Below are 15,000 nucleotides of genomic sequence, written 5' to 3' on the forward strand. Positions count from 1 at the left end.
AAAATAGTAGAATAGAATAGACATAAAATGAGCACATAAAGTGCAGACATATAAAATCAGTTTTTACAGTGCAATAAAATAGTTCTGGATGACTGTTTAACAGTTTAAAGTCGTCTTTACAGTACCTTCTCTGTTTGGTATCCACAGTTTAAAACCTGACAGTCTTCCCTCCTGTTTGATACCCACTTTGACCCTTTGAACCTCCCGTCACTCAGGGCGGTTAAGTGGGATAAGCTGGCGGCTAAAGATGCTCAGACGCTGCAGCCAGCTCCTGACGTCGAGGGCCGGATCCTTCCCCCCCCCTCCACGATAGAAGTTAACTTAGACATTTCTGCCACAACAACCTCAGAAAAAACACGCCACGGCAGAACTGCAGATTCTACAGCCTGTGTTTGTTTGTCTGACCATCCTGACATTCCGTGAATCCTCAGACGCTAAGAGAGAGAGAGAGCAGGGGGAGAAACCCAACCCATTTTAAAGGCCACTATACCACAACCGCCGGCAGCCTTTTAAGTGGCCCATTAGGGGGGGGGGGGGGGGGCAGAGCCCTCTCACTCTGCCAATGGCCGGAGCAGGATCTTATGTCGCCTGAAACGTGAGAAATTTGAGGGGAAAGGCGAGCGCACATAAGGCAGGAAATAACAAGTGTTATCACCGCCGCTGGGAAGCTAATAAACCACAACGGTCGCTATTGAGGATCAGTGGGTTTTTCGGCTCCGATCAATATCGCATCATGGAAAACGGATACCCGCGAAACCTCGGGCTAGACATAATACTACTGTGCCATCTGCTTAGTTTTGGAATGACTTGGAACTAGTTCACGTGGCTCACTAAATTGGTACCCCTACAGAAGGCCATATTATTATGTCAAAACATTGAAGAGATCTGTGTGTAGATAATAAGTAACTGGGAGCAGTGTGTGAACACGGCATGCAGGCGTCACTTCCTTTTCTCTGATTCTCTTCTGCCCAGCGCCTGTGAGAAGCCCCTTCTGGATGGGCACATTTTCTCTCAAGGTCTGAGAAAATTACACTAATCCTGGATGAGTGATGCATTTCCTATGGCCTTCTCTTCATTCACCACGTGTTTCTATGCAACAAGGACACTGCCAGCGTGCTGTCTTTCAACTTCCTATGAGCTCGTCACAGTGTATGTAGAAAGGAATATATTAGCCTTAGAAGTCGGTCAAATTTTTATGGAAAAACATCAAGCCCCTGCTTCTATTTTTTTTTATGAATATAACAAGCTACCTAATTAGTTTGTGCTTATAGATGAGTAATTTATAGTTTGGGAATATCCACACTAGCTATAGCATCATTGTCAGTGAGTTCAACTACTGGAAATAAAGAGATGATTGAGGAAGTGGGCGGGGCATACCACATGGTCAGTATGGCTTCTCTGTATTGGTCCAATGATCCATCGACCCTTCAAGTCATTTCCACCCTGCCCACTCTATAATTGATCACCCCCTGGCCCATAACAGCTCTGAAAACTTGCTCTTGACAAACCCATTCTCCACATGCCTGAAGATAATATATATTGCATTCACTTGGAAACATGAAGGAGCTTGAGATGATGAATGCACATTGTTTTGTATAATTGTCTGATTCAGTGAATGCCACACTCCAGCAAGTATTCACGTGTAGATGAGAGTTACTGGAGATGGAATGAGCTGCACTCAACCCAAGGTTGTGGGTTTAATGGTCTGACTGTGTGTGTGTGTGTGTGTGTGTGTGTGTGTGTGTGTGTGTGTGTGTGTGTGTGTGTGTGTGTGTGTGTGTGTGTGTGTGTGTGTGTGTGTGTGTGTGTGTGTGTGTGTGTGTGTGTGTGTGTGTGTGTGTGTGTGTGTGTGTGTGTGTGTGTGTGTGTGTGTGTGCACATACACGTGTGTTTATGGCAGCTCATGCGGTGCGACAGTGTGAAGACTCAGGAAGCGGACAGCTCGGACTCCACTAGCTTCTCCCCTTCCAGCCCACGTGAGAAATGGCTCCGCAGAAGGACCCACGTCAAACTGAGGGTGAGGAAGCAATCCTTTCTTATCCTAGGCAAGATTAAAGTGCATGTCTTGCGACGTCGTCGGTTTGAATCCACTTGTGATATGTGTTGCATGCACCCCTCCCCCAGCCATGTTACCTGTCACATTATACTATTCTGCTTTCAAATGACGCAGAAATATCAAAGGACTTTTGTAAGCGTATCCCTGACGGTGGCACCTCGCCGAAACGTGCTGGCTTTTATGTAGTACGTTTATCAATTAATATTAATATTTCTATTCCTACGTGTGCCAGATGTTTTTTCTGTATTTTGTACCTAGCGTGGTTTCACCCTGAAGCAGCGGGATGCAGTCCTCTTTGTGGTCACTCTCTCAAAGCGAGCATAAAACATGTTCAGCTCCTCTGGGAGGGAGGGGTCATGTTGGTGACCCCCGCTGAGCTCCCCGTGTAGTCGACGAGGGCCCTCAGCTCCCTGCACCACTATTTTTTTTTTATTAAGTTTTGACTTTCTGAGGTCATTCTCCGCCTTCTTGCAGAGTTCAGTGTTCTCTGCTATGTCTGGTGTGCGGTCGGTTTGGGAAATGATCTTTCGTGTGCTCCTCGCTTGTAAACAGGAGGTAGGAGGCGCATGGTCTGACTTGCCAAAACACGGTCTTGTGTGTTTTTCTTTCCTTGTTGGACAGGAAATAATATTATGTCCTCTCCTTGAGGTTGGATAGGTTTGGCATGATCTCATTGAGGTTGGAGAGGTTTGGCATGACCTCATTGAGGTTGGAGAGGTTTGGCATTACCTCCTTGAGGTTGGAGAGATGTGGCATTACCTCCTTGAGGTTGGAGAGGTTTGACATTACCTCCTTGAGGTTGAAGAGGTTTGTCATTGCCTCCTTGAGGTTGGAGAGGTTTGGCATTACCTCCTTGAGGTTGGAGAGATGTGGCATTACCTCATTGAGGTTGGAGAGGTTTGGCATTGGAGAGGTTTGGCATTACCTCCTTGATGTTGGAGAGGTTTGGCATTACCTCCTTGAGGTTGGAGAGGTTGAAGGCCACTTCACTTGCCTCATGATACTGGTTCTAAAGCTGAAGTTCCTCAGTGCGATGTTAGCCTCGGCTCATGGTTGGATATTAGAACCACTATGTTGATGCCAGTTACCTCCCTGGTAGCCAGTAGGTCCAGGTTGGATGAACCGTGTTGATGCCAGTAGGTCCAGGTTGGATGAACCGTGTTGATGCCAGTAGGTCCAGGTTGGATGAACAGTGTTGATGCCAGTAGGTCCAGGTTGGATGAACAGCGTTGATGCCAGTAGGTCCAGGTTGGATGAACAGTGTTGATGCCAGTAGGTCCAGGTTGGATGAACCGTGTTGATGCCAGTAGGTCCAGGTTGGATGAACCGTGTTGATGCCAGTAGGTCCAGGTTGGATGAACAGTGTTGATGCCAGTAGGTCCAGGTTGGATGAACAGTGTTGATGCCAGTAGGTCCAGGTTGGATGAACAGCGTTGATGCCAGTAGGTCCAGGTTGGATGAACAGCGTTGATGCCAGTAGTTCCAGGTTGGATGAACAGTGTTGATGCCAGTAGTTCCAGGTTGGATGAACAGCGTTGATGCCAGTAGTTCCAGGTTGGATGAACCGTGTTGATGCCAGTAGTTCCAGGTTGGATGAACCGTGTTGATGTCAGTAGGTCCAGGTTGGATGAACAGTGTTGATGCCAGTAGGTCCAGGTTGGATGAACAGCGTTGATGCCAGTAGTTCCAGGTTAGATGAACAGTGTTGATGCCAGTAGGTCCAGGTTGGATGAACAGCGTTGATGCCAGTAGTTCCAGGTTGGATGAACAGCGTTGATGCCAGTAGGTCCAGGTTGGATGAACAGCGTTGATGCCAGTAGGTCCAGGTTGGATGAACAGCGTTGATGCCAGTAGGTCCAGGTTGGATGAACAGTGTTGATGCAGTAAATGGTAAATGGGCCAAATGGCACCTTGCATGGTTGCCTCTGCCGTCGGTGTGTGAATGTGTGAGTGAATGGGTAAAATGTGAGGAACAAATTGTAAAGTGCTTTGGATAAAAGCGCTATAAAAATGCAGCCATTTACCATTAAATGGCTGCATTTATATAGCGCTTTTATCCAGGCCCCGCCCACATCCAGACCCTCACTACCTGTGGATGCGGCTCGGAGTAGGTGTCTCATCAAAAGCCCATTGTTCCTCACTGTCCCTTCTGCCTGGTTCTGATTGTCCTGCATCATGTCGCTGCCAAGTGATTATGCCATTGTAATGAATTTAGGAGCTAATATTCAATCTCATGTGGGGCGAAAATCCAGTGAATATTTCATTATAACACTTGAACAAGCTGTAGCATTTCATCTTAATTGGAGGCAGAGTTACAGTATAAGGAATCTATTGGCGTTCTTAGACACACACACACGCACGCACACAAACACACACACACTCTCTGTTTACTCTCCTGTAAACACTCTCCTTACTCTCCTCTTCATTCTTTAGAGATCGAGGCTGGGGCCCATTTCTGTCTATCCGTGTTGCATCCTGTCAGTAAACTCTATCCTCACTCAAAGACTCCCGTCGTCCGCCTCAGTGAATAATATCAGGACAAATGATTCCACATCACTTGTAATGCAATTTCTTTCACCTTCGCAGCTTCTACCGCAATGCCCTTGCTGCGGAGGTAAAGCTATGAGTAAAGCTATTCAACGCTGCAAACCGTCGAGCCTGTGTGAGGATTTAACATTGTGAGGCGTGTGTGTGTGTGGGCCAACGTTCGCTTCTTAAAATAAACCCACAGTTTCACCTTGGAGCATTGATGCCACTAACGGTAACAATTACGCGCTCCTGAACCCCACCGACAGCCGGCGAGGTCGCAAGTCTATTCACGGTGTAGTGTGAAAAAAAAACACATGACCATCGAGGAAGATTCCGAAACAAAACCGGGTGGTTTAAACTACATCCAGAATGTTTTCACAACCCCTGGAAGTGTGAATTCTGAAGGTTGTAGCACTAGTACAACGGGTCTAGCACCCTCCTCTGGAATGCGGCGCGGGGGTGACAGTGGCTCAGGAGGGGCGACAGTGGCTCAGGAAATAGAGTGGTCGTCTGGTGATCTGAAGGTTCCTGGTTTGATTCCCGCTCCTCCTGGGCAGCGTGTCGAAGTGTCCTTGAGCAAGACACTTAACCCCCTAACTGCTCCCGATGAGCACCTTGCATGGTTACCACCGCCGTCTGTGTGTGAATGTGTGAGTGAATGGCCGAATGTGAGGAACAATAAATTGTAAAGCGCTTTGGAGGAAAGCTGCTATATTAATGCACCATTTACCATTTTTATTTACCATTTCGAACAATCCGACAGAATAAAAAGCCTTCCCTCCCCGGGCTTCGCTCATGTTCTTTTCATGCAGCCTGTATAATCAAATAATGTAGACTCTCTGTCCATAGTATTTGTTTGAATAAATATGGACGGACTGCAGTGCATTTGCATATTTGACGTATTATGTAAAACCAAGTTAGACCCGTTTCCCCTTTGAATCGTTTCCCTGTGTCTGATCGTTAAACTGACAAAAGATAACTATAGTAATTTGTGGAAATATGTGACCAGGCACAGACTTTAAGGTCTTGTTGAGCAATCTTCACGAGTACAGGTTCATACCTTCAAAATAAGCCATCACTTGTACAAATTGGGCGGATACCTTTCAATCTATGTCTTATTATGATGCTTTTTGATGAGCTAGTTTTGAGCCCGATACCTCCAAAAGCTTGGAGCTGTTTGTGTTAAAGATGCATGCTGGACTATACATATACATAACCCCTCCCCCACCCAGCGCCTTCCAGGTGAGGAGAGCAGCCGTGTGGCTTTGTTATTATGATGTGATGATGTGAGAGACATTCTTACAGTTTAACTTTAAATTAAATCCCCACTATGGCTGCAAATTGTAAGCACGTTCCTTACTCGATCATTGATAACATTAACGGTCAATGAATCGATTAAATGTAACTGAAAATACCAAATTTACCAAACCGATAATAAATGTTTTTCTTTCCTCAATCAAAAGGCGGCAACATATTGCAAAACACATATATATATACTGTATAATATATATATATATATAATACTTTTTGGAACGGCGTGTGTCTGGAGAAAAGTGAAATAAAAAAAAGCCACATGACAACATTGTTGTTCTTACAAAAGCTTTTGTTCAAGGGACAATAGCCACTGAGTCGACAATCAACAACCACAGGCTCAGTGGATTTGACACCATCAGTGCATCAGTCCTCCTCTGAGCTCTCAGTGAACGAGGGTGAGGAGAGGTGGCAAAAACAGCATATAATTTTCTGTAAATCTTTTGGGGAAATTCTAACATTGCAGGTGTTTAAATATCAAATTTTTGCGAAAGGTCAAGGAGTTTTGGAATTCTGACATTCAAAAACAGTCATGTGACAGGCCCAGCTGTTCCAGTGTTAATGAACTGAAACAGATTCAGTGTGTGTGTGTGTGTGTGTATGTGTGTGTGAAAATATGTGTGATCGAGCAATGGTGACGGCGAACACTGTGGTATTCTCTCATTCTAGCCCCATTCAGACAGAGAGATTTGCCAATCAACTATACCGGGGAATGTGTCCACAGTGTGTGTGTGTGTGTGTGTGTGTGTGTGTGTGTGTGTGTGTGTGTGTGTGTGTGTGTGTGTGTGTGTGTGTGTGTGTGTGTGTGTGTGTGTGTGTGTGTGTGTGTGTGTGTGTGTGTGTGTGTGTGTGTGTGTGTGTGTGTGTGTGTGTGTGTGTGTGTGTGTGTGTGTGTGTGTGTGTGTGTGTGTGTGTGTGTGTGTGTGTGTGTGTGTGTGTGTGTGTGTGTGTGTGTGTGTGTGTGTGTGTGTGTGTGTGTGTGTGTGTGTGTGTGTGTGTGTGTGTGTGTGTGTGTGTGTGTGTGTGTGTGTGTGTGTGTGTGTGTGTGTGTGTGTGTGTGTGTGTGTGTGTGTGTGTGTGTGTGTGTGTGTGTGTGTGTGTGTGTGTGTGTGTGTGTGTGTGTGTGTGTGTGTGTGTGTGTGTGTGTGTGTGTGTGTGTGTGTGTGTGTGTGTGTGTGTGTGTGTGTGTGTGTGTGTGTGTGTGTGTGTGTGTGTGTGTGTGTGTGTGTGTGTGTGTGTGTGTGTGTGTGTGTGTGTGTGTATGCATGTGCATGTACATACACACACGTGTGTTTATTCATCGCACACTGAGCTCCCATTGCATCAGTAGGGCCCGGGGCTCAAATCAAATGATTCCTTATTGACTAATGTAATTAATGTGCAAATCACGTAGCAGAGGGAAATGTTTTAACTGCTCCATTAGCTAGATGACAAATCCTTTAAATCAGCTTCATTAGCCAACAACGATGTTGTAGTCCAACAATGTTTGATGCTGGCAGTGACTGTGGACATGTTTGCCATGTGCTAATGTTGTCAATGGATGAGAGCTCAGTCGATGTGATCAAAATACATATCAACTGCAGATATCCATGCAAAGGAAATACCATCATGGCCTCACCTCATATAGAGCCATCAATTCATGCAGACAACGACCTGTATATGAATAGACTAGTCGTGCTAAACACATTTGGACAGGTATCGGAACATGTCTAATACAGTACACTGTGAAAATATTCATACATGTACTGATACCGCGATACCGGAGTCTCAAGGCGAGCACAGAAAGACTCAGAAGAAGCTTCTATCCCCAGGCCATCAGACTGCTAAACGAACAATGAACACTACACAACAACAACCACCAAACGCACATAGCACACACATCCACACGCACACACTCACTTTAAACAGACACACTGTAGCACCCACTCCACACACTTTATAGCACACACCCACTTTAAACAAACACACTGTAGCACCCACTCCCCACACTTTATATTTATTGATGAAGGATTGCACTACAACTCGTACACCTTACTGTAAATTGTACCTAAACTGTACCTCATCCCATTTCTGCTTTGCACTATATAGTACTGTACATTAGTACACTGCATAGTATTGTATATTATATGGTAACTCAGAACATTGTACATATGTCTATACCGAACACTGTGACCTCATTTTCTTCTTCTAAATTACATGCTATACTATGTTATTTGATACGATCTTGTCTAGCACAGTCTCTGGAGCGTAACAGTAAGAAGCATTTTGTATGAAAGTATTCTGTACTTCTGTATGACAACTATTAAAGAAACTTGAAACTTGAACTTGAAACTTGATAAGACAAGTCAGATATACTACAGACGGTGGTACTGAAGCCCAGGAAAGTCTTGTCAAGGTAACCTTTAAGAAAGGTATGAGGTTCTGTTGCAGTGTATACAGTATAAACCCATATCTACACAGCATGCTGCTTTAATTTCCAATTCATATTCCACTGACTCAGCATATAACGTCAACGTAGTATTATAGGATTTATCTTGGGTTTCTGCTATGTATTGAGATGTGAGGTAGTTAGGAGGAACACTGAGTAGCCAAATACAAATAGAGATTTGTCTCCCTCTGTTGGTCATGCCCTGCAGTGCACCGTGCCGTGTCACACCGGACATGTGACGCAACAACATTCTATCTCTTTCTGTCTGTTAAAAAAGAAGAAACACACGGTTGTCAGATACGCAGGGGAAAATGTTCTCTCTCTCTCTCTCTTCTCTCTTTCTTTCTCTAGAACGTCACTGCCAACCACCGGGTGAATGACATCATCGCCACCGAGGAGGGACCGCAGACTCTGGTTGGTCGTTTCATGTATGGCCCCTTGGACATGGTCACTCTGACCGGAGAAAAGGTAACAGCGACTGTAGACGTCACACTGTAGACGTCACTGTAGAAGTCACACTGTAGATGTCACTGTAGAAGTCACACTGTAGAAGTCACACTGTAGAAGTCACACTGTAGAAGTCACACTATAGACGTCACACTGTAGACGTCACACTGTAGAAGTCACACTGTAGACGTCACACTGTAGAAGTCACACTGTAGAAGTCACACTGTAGATGTCACACTGTAGAAGTCACACTGTAGAAGTCACACTGTAGAAGTCACACTGTAGAAGTCACACTGTAGAAGTCACACTGTAGACGTCACACTGTAGAAGTCACACTGTAGAAGTCACACTGTAGACGTCACACTGTAGAAGTCACACTGTAGACGTCACACTGTAGATGTCACACTTTAGAAGTCACACTGTAGAAGTCACACTGTAGAAGTCACACTTTAGAAGTCACACTGTAGAAGTCACACTGTAGAAGTCACACTGTAGAAGTCACACTGTAGAAGTCACACTGTAGACGTCACTGTAGAAGTCACTGTAGAAGTCACACTGTAGAAGTCACACTGTAGAAGTCACACTGTAGAAGTCACACTGTAGACGTCACACTGTAGACGTCACACTGTAGAAGTCACACTGTAGAAGTCACACTGTAGACGTCACACTGTAGAAGTCACACTGTAGAAGTCACACTGTAGACGTCACACTGTAGACGTCACACTGTAGAAGTCACACTGTAGACGTCACACTGTATAAGTCACACTGTAGAAGTCACACTGTAGACGTCACACTGTAGAAGTCACACTGTAGAAGTCACACTGTAGACGTCACACTGTAGACGTCACACTGTAGAAGTCACACTGTAGAAGTCATTGTAGAAGTCACACTGTAGATGTCACACTGTAGAAGTCACACTGTAGACGTCACTGTAGAAGTCACACTGTAGATGTCACACTGTAGAAGTCACACTGTAGACGTCACACTGTAGAAGTCACACTGTAGATGTCACACTGTAGAAGTCACACTGTAGAAGTCACACTGTAGATGTCACACTGTAGAAGTCACACTGTAGACGTCACACTGGAGACGTCACACTGTAGATGTCACTGTAGAAGTCACACTGTAGAAGTCACTGTAGATATCACACTGTAGATGTCACACTGTAGATGTCACACTGTAGATGTCACACTGTAGAAGTCACACTGTAGATGTCACACTGTAGAAGTCACTGTAGAAGTCACACTGTAGACGTCACACTGTAGATGTCACACTGTAGAAGTCACACTGTAGAAGTCACACTGTAGAAGTCACACTGTAGATGTCACACTGTAGATGTCACACTGTAGAAGTCACACTGTAGATGTCACACTGTAGAAGTCACTGTAGAAGTCACACTGTAGACGTCACACTGTAGAAGTCACACTGTAGATGTCACACTGTAGAAGTCACACTGTAGAAGTCACACTGTAGATGTCACACTGTAGAAGTCACACTGTAGATGTCACACTGTAGATGTCACACTGTAGAAGTCACACTGTAGAAGTCACACTGTAGACATCACACTGTAGAAGTCACACTGTAGACATCACACTGTAGAAGTCACACTGTAGAAGTCACACTGACACTGTAGAAGTCACACTGTAGAAGTCACACTGTAGATGTCACACTGTAGAAGTCACACTGTAGATATCACACTGTAGATGTCACACTGTAGACGTCACACTGTAGAAGTCACACTGTGTCACTGTAGAAGTCACACTGTAGAAGTCACACTGTAGAAGTCACACTGTAGATGTCACACTGTAGATGTCACACTGTAGATATCACACTGTAGATGTCACACTGTAGACGTCACACTGTAGAAGTCACACTGTAGACATCACACTGTAGAAGTCACACTGTAGACGTCACACTGTAGATGTCACTGTAGAAGTCACACTGTAGAAGTCACACTGTAGAAGTCACACTGTAGACGTCACACTGTAGAAGTCACACTGTAGACGTCACACTGTAGATGTCACACTGTAGAAGTCACACTGTAGAAGTCACTGTAGATATCACACTGTAGATGTCACTGTAGAAGTCACACTGTAGAAGTCACACTGTAGAAGTCACACTGTAGATGTCACACTGTAGAAGTCACACTGTAGACGTCACACTGTAGAAGTCACACTGTAGACGTCACACTGTAGAAGTCACACTGTAGACGTCACACTGTAGATGTCACACTGTAGAAGTCACACTGTAGAAGTCACTGTAGATATCACACTGTAGATGTCACACTGTAGAAGTCACACTGTAGAAGTCACACTGTAGAAGTCACACTGTAGAAGTCACACTGTAGAAGTCACACTGTAGAAGTAACTGTAGAAGTCACTGTAGAAGTCACACTGTAGAAGTCACACTGTAGAAGTCACACTGTAGAAGTCACACTGTAGACGTCACACTGTAGAAGTCACACTGTAGACGTCACACTGTAGAAGTCACACTGTAGAAGTCACACTGTAGACGTCACACTGTAGACGTCACACTGTAGAAGTCACACTGTAGAAGTCACACTGTAGAAGTCACACTGTAGAAGTGCCCCTTTAAGTTGCTTTGATTTGATTTTATGACATGTTACACACTTTACACATGTTACACTTTGCTCCTGGTATGTACGATTTTAGTATTGAGGAAACTCTCTTGATACCGATGTGGAAAATTCCTTTAATTTTGAGACCGGAAACAAAGGTGGGGAGGTTGTCTATTGCGCGGATGTCTTGGTGGTAGGGAATTCCAGATATTGATATGGGTTCATCCTTAATAACTACTGTTATAACCTTATATGAAATGACACTAATCTATCTAGGTCGTCCTCGGACGGGCCCTCCATCGGTGCTTCCAGTCATCCCGATCCTCCATGCATCTGGCTAGCTCGCCGGTGCTTTCTGTTCCCGCATCTCTCCTGAGTACGTCCACGTAGGTTAATGTGGCACGTCCTCGTGATCGATGCCCGTGTGTTGGTTCCCACAGCACAAGTTTGCTGGTTGGCATCTCATGGTGTCTCTGGCAGTGACCTGCCAGCCTCATTCTCCTGACTGCCACTTTATCGCTCACCTTTAGCACCCCCCCATACATGTTTGCATTGGTGACATGCTCATCCCTGTTGATGTTGAGCACTGGTGTAGCACCCATCCAAGGACTTCTGCAGGGTGGGCTTCAAGGTCCAGCATTCACTGCCATACAAAAGGACAGACTCAACTAAACAATGTCCTCTCTCCCTCTCAGGTGGACATCCTGCTGATGACTCAGCCTCAGTCCGGCCGCTGGGTCTACTTCGACACAGAGGTGACCAACAGCAGTGGCAGAGTCACCTACACCGTCCCCAAGAGCAAGAAGCTGGCCCTGGGAGTCTACCCCATTAAAATGGTGGTCAAGTAAGAACCTCCTTCTAATTCTCTGCTTCCTTGGATAATGTATCAACCCTCAAACATGCTCGCTATAGGATGCGTTTCATCAGTGAAGACAGTGGAATGGATTTAATGCAGCCAGGGTGTCCTACACATATTATTCTTCATTTAGATAGTAGATACAGTGACCACATGGTGACCTTTTTGGCTTTTGCAGTACAAATGAGTATTTACAGGTATTGTAATGAAACTGTAATCATATGGCTTTCATTCAAAATGGTCCAATTTCCGTCACAACTTATTTATAAAACTATACCAATGCACGATTATTCTTGATCTACAAGATCAAGATAGTTCTTTATTGTCTGTTGGTACAAACATTTGTTTTGTGTCGGAACAGACGAGATACTGTGTAACAAGAAAGAAAAACATAGGACAACCATGTTACAGCAGAGACAGACATACAGACAAGACATCAGAGAAACAATGTAATTAACCCCTTCTTTCCCGCCCAACCAACATCATTCATTTGATGGGGCACAGTCCAAGGTTATGTTGTATTAGAATAGAATACAAGTACTTTATTGATCCCGAGGGAAATTCAGCACCATAGATCGCTCACAATGAACATTGAACAATGAACAATCAAAAATAAGAATACGAATAAAAATAGAAATACACAGTCACCCTACATTGTGACAGACTCTGGGGTGTTATGAGTTAGACTGGATTTAACTAAATACACACGGCACACAGTAGAAGCAAGTTTAACAGCAGTTTTAATGTGGTTTAGTGGTTAGTGTGATCGTCAGCCAGTCCGTAATCCTAGAGAAGCGTCTTGGTCCGTTAGCAGGGGTTCGGTCCACAGAGAGCGGCTCTCGTACGGGCGGGGGATGATCCGGGAGAAGAGACGTCAGACAAGCAGGGGTCGATGCACAGGCGGGTTCTCATACGGGATATAGCACACAGCAGGGTCCTTCTTCCGAAAGCAGATAAACACAGCAGGGGGTCACACAGACAGCAATCTTCCTCCTCTTCTTCTCTATCCTCTTACTCATGTTCGTACAGGTTTCACCTCTAATTCAATCTGTCACTCTGTCTCCATTTTCTATCTTCCCTGATGGTGTGATGATTGCGCTCACCTGGCACAGGTGTGCTTCATCTGCGCTGATGCGCTCTGCTCTGGCGGGAGTTTCTCCCCTAATATGGTCTGGCGGGAGTTTCTCCCCTAATATGGCCATATGCCCCAGTACCTTGGCCGACCACATGGCGGCCGTCTATTACCACACCAGCCGGTCTGCCTCAACATTATAAAATATACAGTCAGAAAATATACAGTAATATTATTGTTGTATTTGAATAGTATAGCACAACCCTTTTATATTGCACTATCCCGTCACTGGACGGTTAGAAGATATGATATAGAATGATCTAAATGTTGGCGATAAGCTTCAATCATTTATTTGGTCAATTATAGGCTAAGTTTTTAAGTTAAGTCTAAGTCTCTTTACTTTAACAATATAGGATTTATAGTGACAAAAAGTGACAAGGTTTTTTCCAGATTTGACGCTTTTTGGAATGTTGAGCAGGCAGGCTGGCGGGTCCGAACCCTCAGGCCAGACTGTGAGCTGAGGAGCTGGACTGACAGTAAATGTGCTTTTCCAGGTAGAAACACAGACGCCTGGGGTACCACCAACTGTAACAGCACACCCCTCTCATTCATTCTCTCTCTCTCTCTCTCTCTCTCTCTCTCTCTCTCTCTCTCTCCTCTCTCTCTCTCTCTCTCTCTCTCTCTCTCTCTCTCTCTCTCTCTCTCTCTCTCTCTCTCTCTCTCTCTCTCTCTCTCTCTCTCTCACACACACTCCTCTCTCTCTCTCACACTTTTTCTCTCACACACACACTCACTATCTCTCATGCTCTCTCTCCCTCCCCCTCCCTCCCTTCCTCCCTCTCTCCCTCTCTCTCCCTCTCTCTCCCTCCCTCTCCCTCCCTCTCTCTCTCTCTCTCTCCCTCCCTCCCTCCCTCCCTCCCTCCCTCCCTCCCTCCCTCCCTCCCTCTCTCCCCTCCCTCCCTCCCTCTCTCTCTCTCCCTCCCTCCCTCCCTCCCTCCCTCCCTCCCTCCCTCCCTCCCTCCCTCCCTCCCTCCCTCTCTCTCCCTCCCCCTCCCCCCTCTCTCCCTCCATCCCTCCCTGCCTCCCTCTCTCCCTTCCTCCCCCCCCTCTCTCTCTCCCTCCCTCCCTCTCTCTCTCTCCCCCTCCCTCCCTCCCTCCCTCCCTCCCTCTCTCTCCTCCCCCCCCCCTCTCTCTCTCTCTCCCTCCCCCTCCCTCGCTCCCTCTCTCTCTCAGGGGTGATCAGAACGAGCGCTGAAGCCTACCTGACGGTCCTTGCCACGAGGGATGAATGCGTCGTGTTCAGCATCGATGGCTCTTTTGCTGCCAGCGTGTCCATCATGGGGCAGCGACCCCAAGGGTCCGCCCCGGGGCTGTGGATGTTGTTAGGTAACGGATGTTCATTCCTGTATCTCAGGGGTTGTGTCTGTGATTATGTCTGTAATTAAAGATATTTCCTAGTGTCATGGTTAATGCAGTGTAACCAATTAACCTATCACACTAAAGGGTAACTGCCGACAAATCATCTGAACTGATACAACATATTTCATTCCATTGCTGTCGTGGAAATCCTCATAACAACGTGTCAGAAATGACAAAAAACTGCCTGATTTTTACATTGATGATTATGCGTTTTTAAAGATGCATTAACTCAGATATTCGCTGATTTTGAAACGAGAACAGTGCAGATTAAGCCGCAATGTACAATTACACAGAATAAGCATGT

The 15,000-nt window shown here is 45.6% G+C and overlaps 1 protein-coding gene across 1 annotated transcript in view; it reads left to right on the forward strand.

Moving 5' to 3' along the window:
* The window catches only part of pitpnm3 (PITPNM family member 3), a gene marked incomplete at both ends in the record, with an annotated part of 199,018 nt that overhangs the window by 178,703 nt on the left and 5,315 nt on the right, over nt 1-15,000 (forward strand). Inside the window, 6 exon segments of the mRNA XM_084310842.1 lie at nt 1,901-2,017; nt 8,676-8,792; nt 12,045-12,193; nt 14,511-14,520; nt 14,522-14,620; nt 14,623-14,663. Of these exon segments, the coding sequence (XP_084166968.1) occupies nt 1,901-2,017; nt 8,676-8,792; nt 12,045-12,193; nt 14,511-14,520; nt 14,522-14,620; nt 14,623-14,663 (533 nt within the window).

The sequence above is a fragment of the Notolepis coatsorum genome (genome assembly GCF_963971535.1).
Source record: "Notolepis coatsorum genome assembly, chromosome: 1".
NCBI classification, from domain to species: domain Eukaryota; kingdom Metazoa; phylum Chordata; class Actinopteri; order Aulopiformes; family Paralepididae; genus Notolepis; species Notolepis coatsorum.